We start from the raw sequence: 17,853 nt of genomic DNA, 5'->3' as shown, positions 1-17,853 counted from the left end.
GGGGGGGCGGACCCCCTCTACCCCTCTAGATCCATACATGAGCAAGGAGTGTCGCATAATGAAATTAGAATGTTACTGTGTTTGATCCACGGTAAACAGATAGCTGGTAAGTGACAGGAGTCTGGAAGTGCATATCTATACATTATGGCGGACATTACATTTTATGTGGAGTATATAATGATTAGGCATAAACCAGCACTGGTAAACATATATGTCACATATACACATTAAAATATTTATAAACATTCATAGTAAGCACAATTGCCTAGCGCATGCGTACCAATAATATCATGGATTAATCGGAAAATCTTGGCGAATACGGTGCCTGCATCAAATTCTATGTAATGATCGACCGAGACTTTCTGAATGCTATCAAAAAAGCGAAGGCGAAAGTTGCGAAGGCGAATTAGCGATAGTAGTATCGCTCCTTCGCCTTCGCACTTTCACCATCGCATCTTCGCTCCTTCTCCGTCGCACTCTCACACTTTCGCCTTTGCAACTTCGCACTCTAGCATCTCCGACTTAAAGGTTAAAATGCGAAGGTCGAAGTGCACCATAGAAAGGCCCTCACCACAGTTACCCGTAAAGTAGCAGAAAACGATTTTGAAGAGAGTTAATGAAGTTGCCTTGAAAATAACTGTCAAATTCATCACAACAAACCTTTTTGAAGAGAGTTTATGAAGTTGCCTTGAAAATAACTGTCAAATTCATCACAACAAACCTTTTTGAGACTGCAAATACCTTTCAACTAAAAATTTTAATCCACAGAACGGAAAAATTCAACACTTTTTCACCAACGTACACGTATTTTCTTTGTAAAACTGGGTCCGTAGGACATCATTCATTTTAACGATAAAACATATTCTATCTTCACTCTCCTAACTAACTTTTTTGCATGTAATCAATTTTTTTTTGTCATCACGAAGACAAAAGTAAGTACTTAGTTGTTATTTCATACTTTCTCTCATAAGACATCATTGATATGTATGAACAGAATAGCAGAAGTCCAATGAAAATTTACCCGTATTTGTATTATCATTTCTAAGTTTATTCATGCAGATGGGATATTGTGGAAACATAAACTAAAGATCCTGTTAGCGTGAATGCATTTCGCAAGCGCAAGATCGTAAAATCAAAACAATCAACGTTATTTCCGGGATATTTTGAGGAATTTTCGTTGATTATTAATTAGCAAAGCTTAACTGAGAAAAAATAAAAACAAATTGGTAATCTTCAAGTACCAATAATCATGATAATGTTTAAAATATATAAAACAAAAGACAGTATTCTGCCGATTTCTCGGTATTAAAGACCAAAAATTCGAGTCTATTATTTTAATATAGTAGTATAGATGATCAAACTCACACTCATTCATACTCCGGCTCACTCACCAACACGACTGCCTATTCGGATGGTCTGGATTTTTAAAACGATTACTCTCCATATATGTGTGCGCAGTGCAGCGAGAAGCCATGTTTAAAGTCCGAGAGAAACGATGTTCGTTTAATAAAACTGTATATGAGGAGGATAGAGATTCCTTTAACTGTCGGAGTTCCATCAATGTTTATCATTGTATCCAGAATGAGAGGAACAGATCAGGTGAAATATGTATCCAGCCTGTCTGGGTCCAACCAAGTAAGAACTGATACATACTGACATATTAATAATACTTAGCCATTAAATAACTTTACCATACTTTACTGTAAGAAAATTGTATATTATGTTGTAGATTACCATACACTATTTTATTACTGCCTATCTTGATTTCCTTTCATTAAAAATAAACGCTATTAAAAATATGTCCATTATGAATGTGAAACGCTGTCTACCAGATGTCACTCACAGCACTCATGTATTCAAAACACGGTTGTTTATCAATATTATCTAAGCTTGCTTATTTTTCTATTTTCTTCAAGATTACAGAGAAAAAGACTTATCTCTGTCATAATCAGTACTAAGAATAAACTTGATGTGGCCATTTCATATTTAATGGCAAGCTATATGTTCTTATAATAATACATGTACGTCAGATAAACAAAATCGGAGAGGGCTCCATTATTGCGGCTAGTATACATATGTATGTCTTGATTCAGTAAATTTATTTAACAGATTACTGCCCAGAATACAACACTGGGGCCAACACCCTCGACACAGTTCCATGTAATGTGTCCACCACTGGATCGTGTCCACGCGCATTATTTCTGTCTAATGAAGTCTACAAGTGTAAGATTTTTAATAATTAGTTGATCATCACCAACAATAGGCGTTTGGTGTAAATTTCTTAATCTACAGAATATTTATAAAAATACATCTCTTAAGCTAAAAAAAATTTGGCTAACGATAACATTATTTCACCGCCAGCTGGTGCTTTTATTGATTGATACTTTATAATTTGCATCGATATGACATTGTTAATCATGTGAGAGGCATGAGAGTCACAAGATCCTAAGTCACGAGCATTTTACGTAATTTGTGCTTCAGTGCGTTTTTAACAATATACCACTCTATTTAAACTGGCATGTAAAACCGGATAGACGTGAGAGGAGGGCGCTGTGGGGATACACATTATAATACTTGTTTGAAGGTTAATGTGACAAATTCGCTCAAAAAGAAAATTCATTTTTAGATCACCAGCGTTATTCATGTGACCGATTGATAACTGTTTTTGTCCCTCGTTGTGCGTTTTGCGTCGTGTGCCTTGTGTTAAAACCTTAATCAAAATTGGTGTGGCAAACAGAAAAAGGAAACATAAATTGGGGAATTCATTACCCCATCACGGCCATTACTTTGGGTAATAAACTATAATATTGGTATAGTTTTAACAAATATAATGTCGATATACACGATGTGATACACAAAAGGACGATGTCGACATAAACAATAAACTTGAAATAGGTTGCATGATATCAGTATCGACGATACACAATATGATGACATCGATATCGTTCTCGGTTATTTGTATTTGCCAATTTGATGTAGGCAAATATATATTGCTTTGAAATTATCTATTGTATTCATGATAATTTTCGCCCCTAATTTTAACCCTTCTTCACTTGCAAACGGTTTCGCCCCGTCTTGAATTCACCCAGACACAGTTGGAAATTGATACTCTTTAAAATTAACATAATTATTAAAAAATGTTTTGAATTCGCTTAGTCTAACATTTGCCCCTCACTATGACTTTTATACATAATAATGATTAATGAGTATCACAATAGTGAAATGATATCGATACGTTATGGTCGATATCTACACAAAGTATAGATGTACAGAACAGATGTGCAACGTTTCTACAGCAACAGATGTTGACATCGACGATATCGACGCAACTGAAGATCCCCGAACTTTAAAGAAACTTCAGTTGTTGACATATCGTTGATATTAAAACCAATGAAAGACAACATTGTTGCAAATGATGTCTTAATAAGTGGGGGTTGTGTTTGGCAATCTTGAAATGAAATCGATACGATATCGTCGATATCAATACTACAATTTATATATAAGTGTCTTGGACAAAACTCACAACTGGACATAAACTGCGCACATTATATAATGAGCAAGAAAGTTTCAAAAAATGTGAAATTCCTGGCTCCAAGATCAGGAGTTTTGGTGTTACAAGGGTGGGATTCTTGTGAGTCGCAATCCTTATGGTGTTCACGTGTATACTTTCAGTATAAATGTTTTGTTTGTGCAACATAAAGTTACACTGTATGGATTAAGGTAATGGATAATAAAAACTCTCTATTAAAACTTATACTGTTCTGATATTAACTTCTTACATAATTATTCAGTAAAACTCGGTTATAACGAAGTCCTAGGGACTAAAGGATTTTCTTCGTTATATCCGTAATTCCTATATCCGTATAATAAATTTGTAATAATAATTATAGCGAATTCACTATATACATGTTTTCTTTCACCAGACTGCACTTTTTGCTGAATAGGGCTTAAAATGGAAATTCATTCTTGTGATATTTTTAGTAATCAGATTGTAAATTGATGAATTTATCTGAAAATAAATTCATCCAAACTATTATGTTAAATGGTAGTTGCAGACTTTTTAAACTGTCAAGAAATTCGTTATAAAAGTGTTAAATTTCGTTATAATTATTCACCTCTACGGGACTCAATTTGCTATATCCGTTAATTCGCTATATCCGAATTCGTTATAACCGTAAAATAAAATTTTGCAAGAGTTGTTAAAAGTTTTATCGGGGACTCAAAAAAACTTCCCTGTATCCGAGATTTCGATATATCCGTGTTCGTACTAAACAAAATTTATTGTACATCTGTTCTTGATAAGTAAATGTTATTCTAAATGCTTAACCCTGAAATTCACAGTCATATCTTCATAAAATTTGAAAAATATCATAGTTTAAAATATTATATTTGCTTTACCATATTATTGAAAGCATTTCTGATGTTGATCAACAGTTTTTTTAATGCAGTTAAAACATTCGATAGTGTTTACATACCTCATGTATGATAGAAATATTATTCTTATAAAGTATTATCATATAATTGTAATGCGGGTCGTTTACTTTGTATTTACCGTCTTTTCTGCTATATTTAAGCTTGCGTGGACCAAAGTATAACTGACCTTGTATAGTTATTAAGCCTGGATTCCTCGTAAATAAGTCTAAGTCATAAAAATCTTAGATGCTTATTATTATTTAAATATTGAGTTTTTCTCAATCCGGAGAAAACCCATTTTTGGGAGTTGATTTTAAGCAACTCTCCTATGCAGTTACTCTGACAAACCGAGAGGGAAACAGTGTTTAGACCTAAGCACAAATCATCACCGCTGACGACTTAGTTCTTGAAAATAATAGAAAAATTCGATGTAACGTATGCTGAAGAATTGTTTTTCAAAGAAACTTATCTATAAACACTTTGAAAATAGTTAGATTTTATATAAAACGAACAATTTAGATATTTTTGTAGTCTCATATGTTCCTTCGCCAGAGTGTAATAAAGTCTTGTTCAACCAGACACTCGGCTGTCTCCGTAAATTTCCGACAAGCTCTTTTGCTTGTCGGAGATTAACGGAGACAGCCGAGCGTCTGGTTGAACGAGACTAGAGTTCGATATCAATAGTGCTTGGATCCATACGATTATTAGAATTGTTTTGATTACTAATACATAGTTTGAAAAACTATCTTTAAATATTACACAACATGATTCATATGGGGTTTCTCGAAATCCTGTCGGAAAAGTCTAAAAATTCATATAATAAAAAAGTGTGTAATTCAAATACAGACTAGAAACTAATTGCCATGCAAGATAAGTTGATTTTAAAATAAATGATAATCGATAAAATCAACTCCCCTCAGTACTTCAGTACTTTGATTCTGGATGTCTCTATTACAATATAAATGTTTCCGATGCATTTTCTTTTTAAACCAAAATAAAAAATTGACTGGAACTTTGCTTACTAATAAACAAGCTTATGTATTATGTTTATAATTCTGAAAATGAAAATTTATTCAAATCTTAAGTTTTGAGAATGACTGTATCATGTTTTATTTAATAATTATTTACCTACTTCATACAAAAGATCAGCCAATTTTACGCTGTTTGTTTATGTTCTTCCTTATGGTGCTGAGCAATCCTCTTTAACGTATAATGTATTTTTTGATGAGTTAATATCTACATTTTTTCATCAAGCATTTGTGTAGTGAGTATTTCATTTATCCTTTTCAGATCCTGTATGTTTAAATAAAACGTTTACTGGTGGTAAAGTGTGAGTTTTTATTCATTTATTATCATGCAAATAAAGTTATTTCATAATCAGTTTTGTGACTTGAACAAAAATCCATAATGTATTTTTGTAAAGGGTAAAACCAAACTGAAAAAAATAATGTAACTAAAATACAATATTAATTTGTTTGTTTAATTCATCTGAACGACAGGTTTTCCTAAATTTCAGCCTGCAAAAGACGTTACGCATAGAATTAATATTTTACTTTGCATAACCAAAAAAGCAAAATTTACAGAAATTCGAAAAATTTATAATTGTTCATTAATTTCTGAATGTTTAATAATGAACTTTAAACTTAAATAATATCCTCACAACGTCAATACATATATATATATATATATATTGTACGTTTCATAAACCAAGACAGAATGTTTTTAGAACCTCAAGCTAATCAAAGTTTTACACAATGCGCTACATGTATATACGAGGGTTGTTCGGAAATTATTGAGACATTTTCTCTTATTCTTTTAGTAAAAAGGATAACCTCTTGAAATTTCACCAAAAAGTAAATCAGGATAGAGATTATCAATGAGAAAAGTTTCTTGTCCATGGCATGAATAGATCATTCCTGGTAAGCTGGCCAACGTGCCTTCGTCCAGTGACCCGGCGCAACCGCAAACTTTTCGCAACGTCATTTTAACGCTTCTTATTGGTCATGTGTTTTAAACACCTTACAAACGAACGGAAATAAGAATTATTCTTTATTTCTCATCTTTTGTTTTCATTTCAAGATGTCATCATTCAGATTTTCTCTCATTCTTGGTTTTTTTAAAGAACAAATCGAGTTATTTTACCCGAAACTCTAGTTACTGTGAATGTCTCCTGCAGTCATTTTTTATATATTTTAGAACTGTTGAAAACAGTTAGCGTGTCGAAAGTACTTGATAATTAAAATCTTTGGCCTAATTCTAGTTAAACAATCAGTGAAAAAAATATGATGAACTGAAGCTCTATACCTTGTCTTGTCATCGTATAGTTTTTTAAAACAATTGCGTGGCCTTAAAAGGTCTTCTTCGGAGATTTCCACTAGTTTGACGGTTTTCAATGCGCCGCCTTGACGTCAAAATTCAATGTAAAGTCGTTGTCAGATTTCTATTGTTTGGTAAATATACGTGTACCATATCCGTATTTCAACTCGAACATCAGTGAAACTTAATCAAAAGTTAGTCGCAAAGAATAGCAAAATGAACATATTTAATTTGATTTCTTTTATCATTAACTGTAATTCTACGTACACTTATAACGTAGATGTTTAAGTTGTTAAATCTCCGAGTTCATGGCTGCGCCGGGTACCCCGACCACCGACTTGTTTATCTACCGTCGTAAAAAAAATATTAAATATTTTTTTAATATTACTTTGTTTTATTATTTGCTGGCGTTTCTTCTGTGTCGATGCCAATTTTCACCAAAATCCGTCAATTTGACAAGAAAATATTCGAGTTGTCTCAATAATTTCCGAACAACCCTCGTATAAGATATCGAATGATTATCTAAAAGATAATAAATGTTTGAAAATAATGTTGTTTTTTTTTTTAAATTTAATTAACACTAATGATCAGGTGTGAAACCCATCATACAATCCAATCCCTTCAACTACTTATTCGGCTAAAATTGGCACTTCGCGAATGTTTCGAATGCCTCCTTTTCTCTCCGCCAATTCGTTTGGTTGATCAGCGACTGATTTAGATAACGTTAATGATCTTAACAGACAGCATGCCTAAAGTTTTTTTCGTAGCGACTTTCGTCTGGGCATAAGTATAAGGAATGAAACATTATAAGTTGACAATATCAAGACGTGAAATCTTACAAATTTTCACTTGGCATTTGAAAATTTAATTATTGGTATATTTTACACATAAATTGTCTAGTTTTTAGCCCACCTGAGCCAAAGGCTCAAGTGAGCTTTTCTGATCACAATTTGTCCGTTGTCTGTCGTCGTTGTCGTCGTTGTTGTCGTCGTCGTCATTGTAAACTTTTCACATTTTCATCTTCTTCTCAAGAACCACTGGGCAGATTTCAACCAAATTTGGCACAAAGCACCACTTAGTGAAGGGAATTCAAGTTTGTTCAAATGAATGGCCACGCCTTTTTTAAAGGGGAGATAATTGAGAATTATTGAAAATTTGTTGGTATTTTTCAAAAATCTTCTTCTAAAAAACTATTAGGCCGCTAAAGCTTAAACTTGTGTGGAGGCATCATCAGGTAGTGTAGATTCAAGTTTGTTCAAATCATGGTCCCCGGGGGTAGGGTGGGGCCACAATTAAGGGGATCAAGTTTTACATAGGAATATATAGAGAAAATCTTTAAAAATCTTTTTCTCAAAAACAATAAGGCCAAAAAAGCTCAAAATAAAATAGAAGCATCCTCAGGAAGTGTAGATTCACGTTTGTTCAAATCATGGTCCCCGGGGGTAGGGTGGGGCCACGATTGGGGGATCAAGTTTTACATAGGAATATATATATAGAGAAAATCTCTAAAAAAACTATTAGGCCAGGAAAGCTCAAATTTGAGTGAAAGCATCCTCAAATAATGTAGATTCAAGTTTGTCCAAATCATAGTCCCTGGGGGTAGGGTGGGGCCACAATGGGGGATAAATTTTTATATATAGAGAAAATCTTTAAAAGTCTTCTTCTCAAAACTATTAGGCCAGGAAAACCCAAATTTGAGTTGAAACATCCACAGATCATATAGATTCAAGTTTGTATAAATGATAGTCCAGGGGTAGGGTGAGGCCACAATGAGGGATGAATTTTTACTTAGGAATATATAGAGAAAATCTTTCAAAATCTTCTTTTTAAAGACTATTTGGCCAGAAAAGCTTAAACTTGTGTAAAGGCATCCTCGGGTAGGATAAATTCAAGTTTGCAAAATCACAGTCCCTAGTGGTAATGCGGGACCGTGATGGCGGTTTGAATTTTTACATAGGAATATATAGAGAAAATCTTTAGAAATATTATGGGAAAGTTTTCGGTCCAAAACTCAGTACTTAGTGTGAAAGCACAGGTTATGAGATTAATGATAGATTTACGTTTGATGAAACCATGATTCCCTAGAGAATATTGGGGCCACGAAATGGGGGGGGGGGTATATAGGAATAGAGAAAAATATTCTTACAGGTACAACAACAAAAGGGGCTTGGTATTTACCAAAAAAAATAAGAGGTGGATAAAAATTGGCAGATTTTCAAATTTTGTTTGGCAAGATCTACTGTACTCAGTTGTCAAGATAATTTGATACTGTAATTCTAGTTTGATAAGAATTAAGTCAATTGTTGCTCAGGTGAGCGATGTGGCCCCTGGGCCTCTTGTTTCTATTTCGAATGTACATTGTTGCTTATTTCCCTATACATATTTCTGTGTTATAAAACTGTACTTACTGTTTCCACTGCTATCAGTCAGCTAGCTAGTCCAATGTGGATGCCGTTAATTGACGTTAATGAAATTAAAACCATTAAAGGCACAACAATTATCTAAAACGGTTACAGTAAAATCTGAATAAAAAGCTTTTTGATTAATCGAATTCGTTCGGATTCATGATCAAATAACTGTTGCCAATTTAATTTTGATTAATCGTCAATAGTTTACTCTAGGGTTTCAAAAGAAAGTACTTCATCGACGCCATGGATATATATTGGAATTGCTGTTTCTTTGTTTATTCTAACAGCACTCATTTCAATGTGTATAATCGTGTTTTGTTTTCGCCGAAAAAGTAAGTTTTTGTTTTTGTTTTTACCAAAAAAACATGTGATTCACGATAAATAATACAACATTGGTACATGAACATTCTATTTATTAACACAACACTATTACTTTTACATTGAATACATTTTTATTAATATTTTATATTTAAAAAAAAAAAATAGAAAAATTTCATAATTTCATCAACTAAATGCATAATTCTGCCATTAAATATTAAATCCTATTTTTACGAAAATAATGTATTTTGGTTACATGAGCCAAGAATTTTATTTTCTTTCATTCAAAAATGTGTTATTAACTGTAAAAACTCTGAAGACATATTCAGTGGTGGGTGATAGCTTCGTCAGCAGAGTACTGAATTCTGTTCATGTTCAATGATCTAGTATTTATGGATTTTAAATGCAACTGATGTCATGGGAAAACAATAAAAATCCCAAACGCAATCAGATGTATATTGTTTTTTTATTCACAGGGAAAAGTTTATTACGGAACTTTTTTAAATCTAAATTTTATCATAGCATTAAGCTATTCTTACCAGGGTTATCAAAGACCTAATAGTAACATATTCCAATTTTAAAAAATGACTTACTTTACCTTAATTTCTTTTAGGACAATACAGGAGATAAGATGTAGAAATACTTTTGCTTGATGGTATGGCTAATTCTCAAAAATTATATCTATGCTGTTTATTTACATGTACCTTCTTGCATTAAAATATATAATCTAAAAAATAAATATATTTCTAACTTACCAGAGAAGGAACCTTTCTATAAAACATCAGCTTATTACGAAGGAGTGACATTTTTAGGTAATGGTGGAAAAATACTTTGTTTGGAAGGACTTTGGGAGTCAGGGAAAACTTCAACAGCTAAACAAGTTTACATGGCTGTCACAAATTCAACAACGATAATTATCAGTGATCTTTTAGGGTTTGACGCAAGAAAACATTATAAACCTATCATCGTAACCAAGCTTTCTTAAAAGGAAAATCACATGAAGAAATGGAACACTTCAAAGAGAAAATCCGCATATTTTTCAAAAATACACCCTCCTCAAAAAAAGTCTTCATTATCCTCATACTAAAAGAAAATGAAGATCGGGAAGCAGTTTTCGAATTTGTCAAATCCTTTGTAACACAAAAAAAGGACAACATTTTTGGATCTATCAAAGAGTCTAACAAGAAGAGATCGCACTCAAATCTTATCTTCACAGCTTGAACGTTTCTGTCCTAATAAAGATTTCAGTAAAATCGAAAATCTGGCTATAAAAGGCAATGACAATTCATTAGGATACCCAGAAATATGTGCTCTGTTTTGTAGATGTAATCATTTCCAAACAGTTGGACCATCGGTATTTTGTAATCAACCTCTACGTTATTTAAAGTCGTATTTAGAAAATATGCACCAATCTGATGACATCAAAAAGGTTCTCATGTTGGTGTATATGAGTCTTGATCATATGGTGATAAATGTCAACAACCAAAACGACATGTTTTCTTGTATACTGGAGTCGTGCAACTGTACTTGTGACCCTTCTAGTAAGGAGACGAAAGTCGAAACGGAACAAAATGAGTTATCTGGAATTGATTCAATAGAAGAATGAGGTAATATTGATCAGAGATTAGTCTCTAGAAATCTTCCTAAACCTAAAAAGCATTACCAAAGTAAAGAGTTATAACTTCCTTAATACCAGAGGGGTTTGTGATTGCTGACAGATTACAACATGGCGTCATAAAGAGAATGACTCTTATCGTGTTTGGAACCTATCACTTTGATAAACTGCTTGAATTGTCCAAGCCTGTAGAGTTAAAGTCATGGGTTAAAGTAAAAGGCATGTTACAGGATGTTGGACTAGACGACATAAAACCTGTTTTAGAAATCGACCGAGAACAGTGGAGACAATTCCAGGCAAAGCTGAGTTATTGACAAAAGTAATTAATTCAAAATTTGGATATAAATGATGACTCCGAAATTTATTTACTATTTCTTGGTGTCCTGTAGCTGTGATCGAATTGGAATAAATCTTAAAAAAGAATCATAAAACTTAGGAAAATATTCATTTCTTGATACCAAGAAGTAAAATTTGTGGTGGGCGTAAACAAGCGGTTCATTTACAGATAAACACGTAATAAAGAGAGTGGCTTATATTGTGCTTTTATTAACTGGAGACATTTACTAAATGAAAAGATCTGGTGGTATTAGGCCTGTTTTCGAAATCAATGGGAACGATGGACACTATATCAACCGTTTAAGTAAATTCTTCAGTTGCATTGAAAGTTTAAGAGTCCGTCCGTCTAATCCACAATATAAGTATTTCACGGTAAATATTAATTTCATAGTTTTGTAGTTCGGTAGGAATTGAATCATTGTTTCTGTGCCTGAGATATCAACCTTTTGATTATTTTTTTTTGCAAGATATACAGGTCAAAATATGCGTATTATTTTACAAAATTTTATTTTTGTTTGAATTGTTGGAATAAATATCTAGCTAGTGTAAGCCTTCTGTCTTACAGGATCCTATTGAGGGTCAGCTCAAGCTTATGGATGACAAGTCCAGTATTTCTTTCTCAAGCGGTTTTATTAAGCGTGATCGTATAGTTAAGATTACAACAATCTAAAGCAGCCCAAATCAGGATTCTGCACAATCTCATTTCATATGGGTATATATAAGGTTTTACTTATGATGGACAGTTTTGACTAGTTCGGCCCATATACGACGATCATGAGTGAACATTTAGTATTCAAAATTAAGATTAATATTTTATTCCTAAATAAAGTAACAAAACCGTCAAAACTGCCAATCAAAGAGTCTGGATGCAGGATGTGGGTCTCCGAGTCCTGGGTCTCGGAGCCCCCCCACCTAGTATGAGGCATCACTTACTCACAATACGTTCATTCATACACGGCATAAAAGGTTACAAAGGTTAATATATAGAATACACAATACATGACTCAATATAGAATACTAGAGCATTCGTTGCAGACACAGAATCGCCAAATATGCCACTTGTTGTTAAACTCTCAATTTGGATATTATTATGCCCGTATTATGCACCTGGTTTCATAACATCATTTAGGAATACTACGCATTGCTACAAGAGTCACAGAGTTCATTCTGTCAATTATCATTAACACCATTCAGTGCGCAGCATCTAGGTACACATAAATATCATAGTGACCATTATGTAATACTAGCAATTCAAGGTCATAGCATGGCTATCTGTTTACATACGTCCCCCAAACAAAAGAAATATCCCGAAGGGAGATTTCTCATGCCTGGCGCCCGGAATAGGAAAGCGTCCTTGATCTACCCTTGATCAGACGAACTTCCTAGTGACATACCAGTCAGAACATCTATGTTAAGAGATAGTAACAAGTGACATGTTTCCACCTCCGGCTTGGAACCTAATTCATCTATAAAAACAAATCTATAACCAGGATGTATACATAAAATCATATATAGTTGTTTGATTATATCGCATTACGACCATGAAAACAATAATGAATAAAGTATGACGATAATGATCAAGATGAAATAACCATAGTTGAATATAATCGTAATTCATCATCAAAGTAATACTAAGTATGGTTAAGCTTGATGTCACATATATATACAAAGTCAGTGCATGCTTATAAGTTCACAAAAATATCTCTTCCTTCCTAGGGGCGAGGTTAGCGTCATAAGTTCGGAGTCCATCGGTTTCTTCCTGAATTTCTCCAGAGTGAATCAACAAATACAAGATTTACATTAGCACAAGATAACGCACATTTCTACTTTAACACATTTCACATTTTTTAATTTTCGCTAAATTTCACAATCCTTTCATAAGGAATACACAACTTCTTCGCGGCTGTAGCTTAATTATTCATCCATCATCGGCACCCGTGGATAGAGGGTCGGCGCGGATGGCGAGGCGACTTCTCGCGGAGCGTCTCCTGCGTTCCTCTGTTGCGTAGACATCGCGGCCTTCTCTTCCAGGTATTTACGTGCCAGCTCTGGGTCCGGTCGATAGTATTTGGTCCATGGATAGTCTTCATTTTCCTCCTCTCCACGAAATTGTTGTGCTAGTTTAGTCGAAATGGTCCCCGTGTTACTGGCCAATTTGTGAGTTCCGATTCCTCCGCTTCGTCGGGGTTTCTCTTGGATCCTAGTGACTTTCGGGATTGGTTCAAGTTCAATAATGTCGCTAGAGGTCCTTTTCTCTGGATTCTCACAACAAAATACAGTGTCTTTGGAAGAACCTTTCTTATCTCCGTCACTACCCCTTTTTCGACAACCTGTCCAGCAACCACTACAGCATATACCACCCCACTTTTTAATAGTTTTACGTTTCTTAATACAAAGTCCTATCGTTATTGTTACTGCCAAAGTTAAACACACATAAAACCAGGGGCTTCCCACCCAAGACGAGGATTTCATGGGTTGTAAATTAATTACTGGCAATTCCGCCATTAGTGCATTCATAGGGAAAATTTTAATATCTTTTAATTTGTCAGGAATTTTTATTTGGCTAATTTCGGGGTGTCGGGTGTTTAGAGGGTCCCAAAGGGTGCAGGTATCGATCTCATTGATAAATTTTTTGGAAAGAATTGGTCATGTTGAACTGACTTTCTCTATTATAAAATGGTGGTATTAATAATGAACCGTGAAAACCCGAGCAACCTTGTCCCATATTCAAGATGTCGATAGTAATATTTTGATTGTTTTTACCAATAATCTGAAATCACATACAAAAATCACACTTACAAAAAACGATTCTTACTTAGTCAATGTTTCATGTATTTCGAGTTTATGTTAAATCTCTTTAACTCCGCACATACATACAAATAACCGAGGTGCTGATTCCGCGTTTGCTAGTCGGCGAATCTCAATACATGTTTTATGTCACAGGGGGTCATCCTGTCATATCTTTTTAAAAGCGTGCAATATATACAAAGCTAAGCTTAATCAAGATTATTTACATCTACATTATACGATAATAAAACTTTTTTAGTTTATTATTTTGGCTAATTCCTTCATAATAGCCAAACAATCTACAGCAAACTTTTGTTTGCTATTTTCCCTACGGGGCTTAGGGAATAGTTTACGCGGTTTAGGGATTGGTTTGAAGCCTAGACCTACTTTAGGGGCTATTTCATCTATTTCCATATTTTCATCTAAGGGTACATTTGGGTTATCTAAGGGTATTTCATAGTCTTGACCACTATTTTCATCAGATTGTTCTGACTCACGGGTCTCATCCGATTCTGAATCTACGGTCTGGTCGTTCTCGTGTTTATACTGCTGATCATCCATGATCGTCTTAGCTCTTATACGTCTTTGAAGTTCTGCTAGGGGAATATCCTCTTCGTCTGAAGATCCTTCTCTTTCCCATTGTTTGGACTGTATAGCTCTTTCCAATGGTTCTGGTTGCATGTCTTCATTTTCTGACGACGATTCATCTTCCGGTGGCACCACATAGTTAGTTTTTCTTAGAGTTCTTCCACCATCTTCATTAGTTGATGACAGGGGCCAGTGCGAAATGTCTGCCAGTCTTAATTGTCGTGCATGGCATTTGGTGGTTAATCCAGTCAATTGGTCTCTCACCACGAAACTAACCGGTCCTTTCTGTTCTATGATTCGATAATATGGTAGCCATTTTTTATCTAACTTATTTTGTCTTCTGTTATTCTTAAGGTAGACAGGGTCACCTACCTGATAATTTTCATCTTTGCTTCTCTTATCGGCCTGAGCTTTCTGTTTCTTCTTGGCTTCCTTCATATTACGATGTACTAGTAGGAAAGCTTTATGCTGTTCTTGAAGGGCGATCTTGTGTTGATCTTCCCCCGCATATCTCCTTCGAGGTTTCATCAACGTATCAAGAGGTAATACGACATCTCTGTTGTACATAAGGTAATATGGAGAAAACTTTGACGAATCGTTAGGATGGAAACGAATGGCTGCCAACGTCTGATTAAGATGAATATCCCATGTTTGAGCGTTGTCTGTTGTTTTCTTAGCCATCACGTCATGTAGAGTTCTATGAAATCGTTCTACTTTACCATTACCTTGAGGGCTGTAATAAGATGTTTTGATATGGTTGATATTCAATTCTTTTAAAGTTTCTTCCACTTTCTTATTCACATTTTCTGTTCCGTTGTCTGTGAGGATTTGAAGAGGACAGCCATATCTTGGATATATTTCTTCTAAGATAAGATGTACTATGTTGTCAGCTGACTTATCAGGAACGGGAAAAGCTTCTGGCCAACCAGAGTAAATGTCTATAAAAGAAACTATGTACTTGTTTCCCGACAAGGATGTTGGATATGGTCCTGATAGATCAAGTCCTACTTTAGCCATTGGAAAAGGTGGTATATCCGTCTCTTGAAGTGGAGGTTGATTTTTCTTATTGCTCCTCGTTTGGCATACTACACATCCTTCTATATAAGAGTATAACCTTTTGTACAAATTTGGTATGTAGTACTTTTGTCTGATTACGTCATATGTTTTGTCCACTCCCATATGTCCAAGTCCGTCATGATATTGCTGCACTACTAAAAGTTCTAACTCACGTGGTACATACAGGCGAAGTTTTGGGCCTTCTGAGTCTCCATCTGAAAGATAGTACATTAAGCCATCAATTTCCAAAAACTTCTTTTCTTCGGTTGCCGTTGCTGTTCCTTTATTTAACCGATTCTTCAGTTTCTTGATCTGCTTATCGTGTTGTTGACTTTCTTTGATGTTGATTTCTTCTGGTAGATCAATAAAGGGTTTGACCAATTCGTCGTGTTGTTTAACTTCACATCTGGCTAATCTCTTAGGCGAAAAGGCATTGGAGTTAAGTACGTTCACTTCAAAGAAATTGTCCTTAACATCTGGTTCATCATGCTCTGATTGTTCTTCCTCTTCACACTCGAGGTTGACTGTCGGTAATCGGGATAAGAGATCTGCACAGCAGTTAAATCTTCCTTCTATGTACTCTACCTTACAGTTATATCCTGCAATACTTAATGCCCATAGTTGAATTTTCTTATTTTGCATTGGAGATTCCAAGATATATTTGAGCGGCTTATGGTCTGTTCTTATAGTAAACTGAGCACCGTGTAAATAATGGTCTAACTTCTGAAGGGCGTAATGGATTGCAAATGCCTCCTTTTCTATGGTTGACCACTTTTCTTGAGTTTTACTCAGCTTGTGGGATAAGTAATATATTGGCTTATCTTCTCCCTCATCTGTCTTTTGAGTAAGGCACGCTCCAATACAATTGTCGCTGGCATCGGTGTACAGGATGTAAGGCTTATTAGTATCTGGATATGCTAGTAAAGGCACTACCGTTAAACTTTCTTTAATAAAGTCAAACGCTTTTTGGCAACATGGCGTCCATTTGAACCTTGCATATTTTCTGGTTAAGTCAATCAATGGTTCCGCAATCTTAGAGAAGTTCGGTATAAATCTCCTGTAATAACTACACATACCTATAAAGCCACGAACTTCTCGGACTGTAGTGGGCGCTGGTAACTTTCTTATAGCTTCGACTTTCTTTGGATCAGGTGTAACGCCATGTTCATCAATGATGAAACCAAGATATTCTGTCTGTTCCTTGAAGAAACTACATTTCTTTAGCTTCATTTTAAGTCCATGCTTCCTTAGGCGGTTGAAAACGTCTTGAATATGCCGAAGATGATCTTCCGGTGTTTCTGAGAATATAAGAATGTCATCCAGGTATGCGATGGCAAACTCCTCTTGTCCTTGAAGAACTATATTCATCAGCTCTTGAAAGACTGCTGGTGCATTACTCAACCCAAATGGCATCCGGTTAAATTGGAATAGTCCTTTGTGACATGCAAAGGCCGTTTTTTCTTTACTTGAATCTTCTAATTTCACTTGCCAATATCCACTCTTTAAGTCTAGTGCAGTGAAATATTTTGCCTTACCTAGTAAACATAGGATGTCATCAATCAACGGTAGCGGGAATGATACGGGTTTCACTATCTTATTCAAGCTTCTAAAGTCAACGCACATCCGGTCTGATCCGTCCTTTTTCTTCACCACTACTAAGGGAAATGACCAAGGCGATTGTGATCTCTCAATTATCTTTGCGTCCATCATTTCCAGTATGGCCTTGTCAATTATCTGTCTTTTATTTAAGGGTACACGGTAGGGTCTGTTCTTTATTGGGTGGTGATCTCCAGTTTCTATCTTCATTTTAACAGTATCAGTCACTCCAAGGTCACTGTCTTTCTTTGCAAATAAATCATTGTTTTTGCTCACAAGTCTTTTGATTGAGTGTTCAAATCTTCTAGGTACATCAATTTCTTCTTTTGTGTCTTGAGTAGTCTGTATTTCTGAGATTTCCTTCTGTTTTAATGCGGTAATTCGTCCTACTATGTAGCCTCTTGGAATTTTATAATTTTT

At 34.8% G+C, this 17,853-nt stretch overlaps 1 protein-coding gene and 1 pseudogene across 1 annotated transcript; both read left to right on the top strand.

Moving 5' to 3' along the window:
- The first annotated feature begins 1,345 nt into the window (after positions 1-1,345).
- On the top strand, positions 1,346-5,776 carry LOC128171513 (uncharacterized). Its single transcript, XM_052837293.1, has 3 exons — positions 1,346-1,635; positions 2,110-2,223; positions 5,704-5,776. Exons 1-3 carry the CDS (start codon positions 1,473-1,475, stop codon positions 5,745-5,747), a joined length of 321 nt encoding a protein of 106 aa, XP_052693253.1. The 5' UTR covers positions 1,346-1,472; the 3' UTR covers positions 5,748-5,776.
- Positions 5,777-10,092: 4,316 nt separating this feature from the next.
- Positions 10,093-11,066, top strand: LOC128171498 (uncharacterized; annotated as a pseudogene).
- The last annotated feature ends 6,787 nt before the right edge of the window (positions 11,067-17,853 follow it).

The sequence above is a fragment of the Crassostrea angulata genome, chromosome 1, assembly GCF_025612915.1.
Source record: "Crassostrea angulata isolate pt1a10 chromosome 1, ASM2561291v2, whole genome shotgun sequence".
Lineage (NCBI taxonomy): Eukaryota > Metazoa > Mollusca > Bivalvia > Ostreida > Ostreidae > Magallana > Magallana angulata.
The sequence above is the reverse complement of the archived record's forward strand: the minus strand, read 5'-3'. Positions and strand labels throughout refer to the sequence as shown.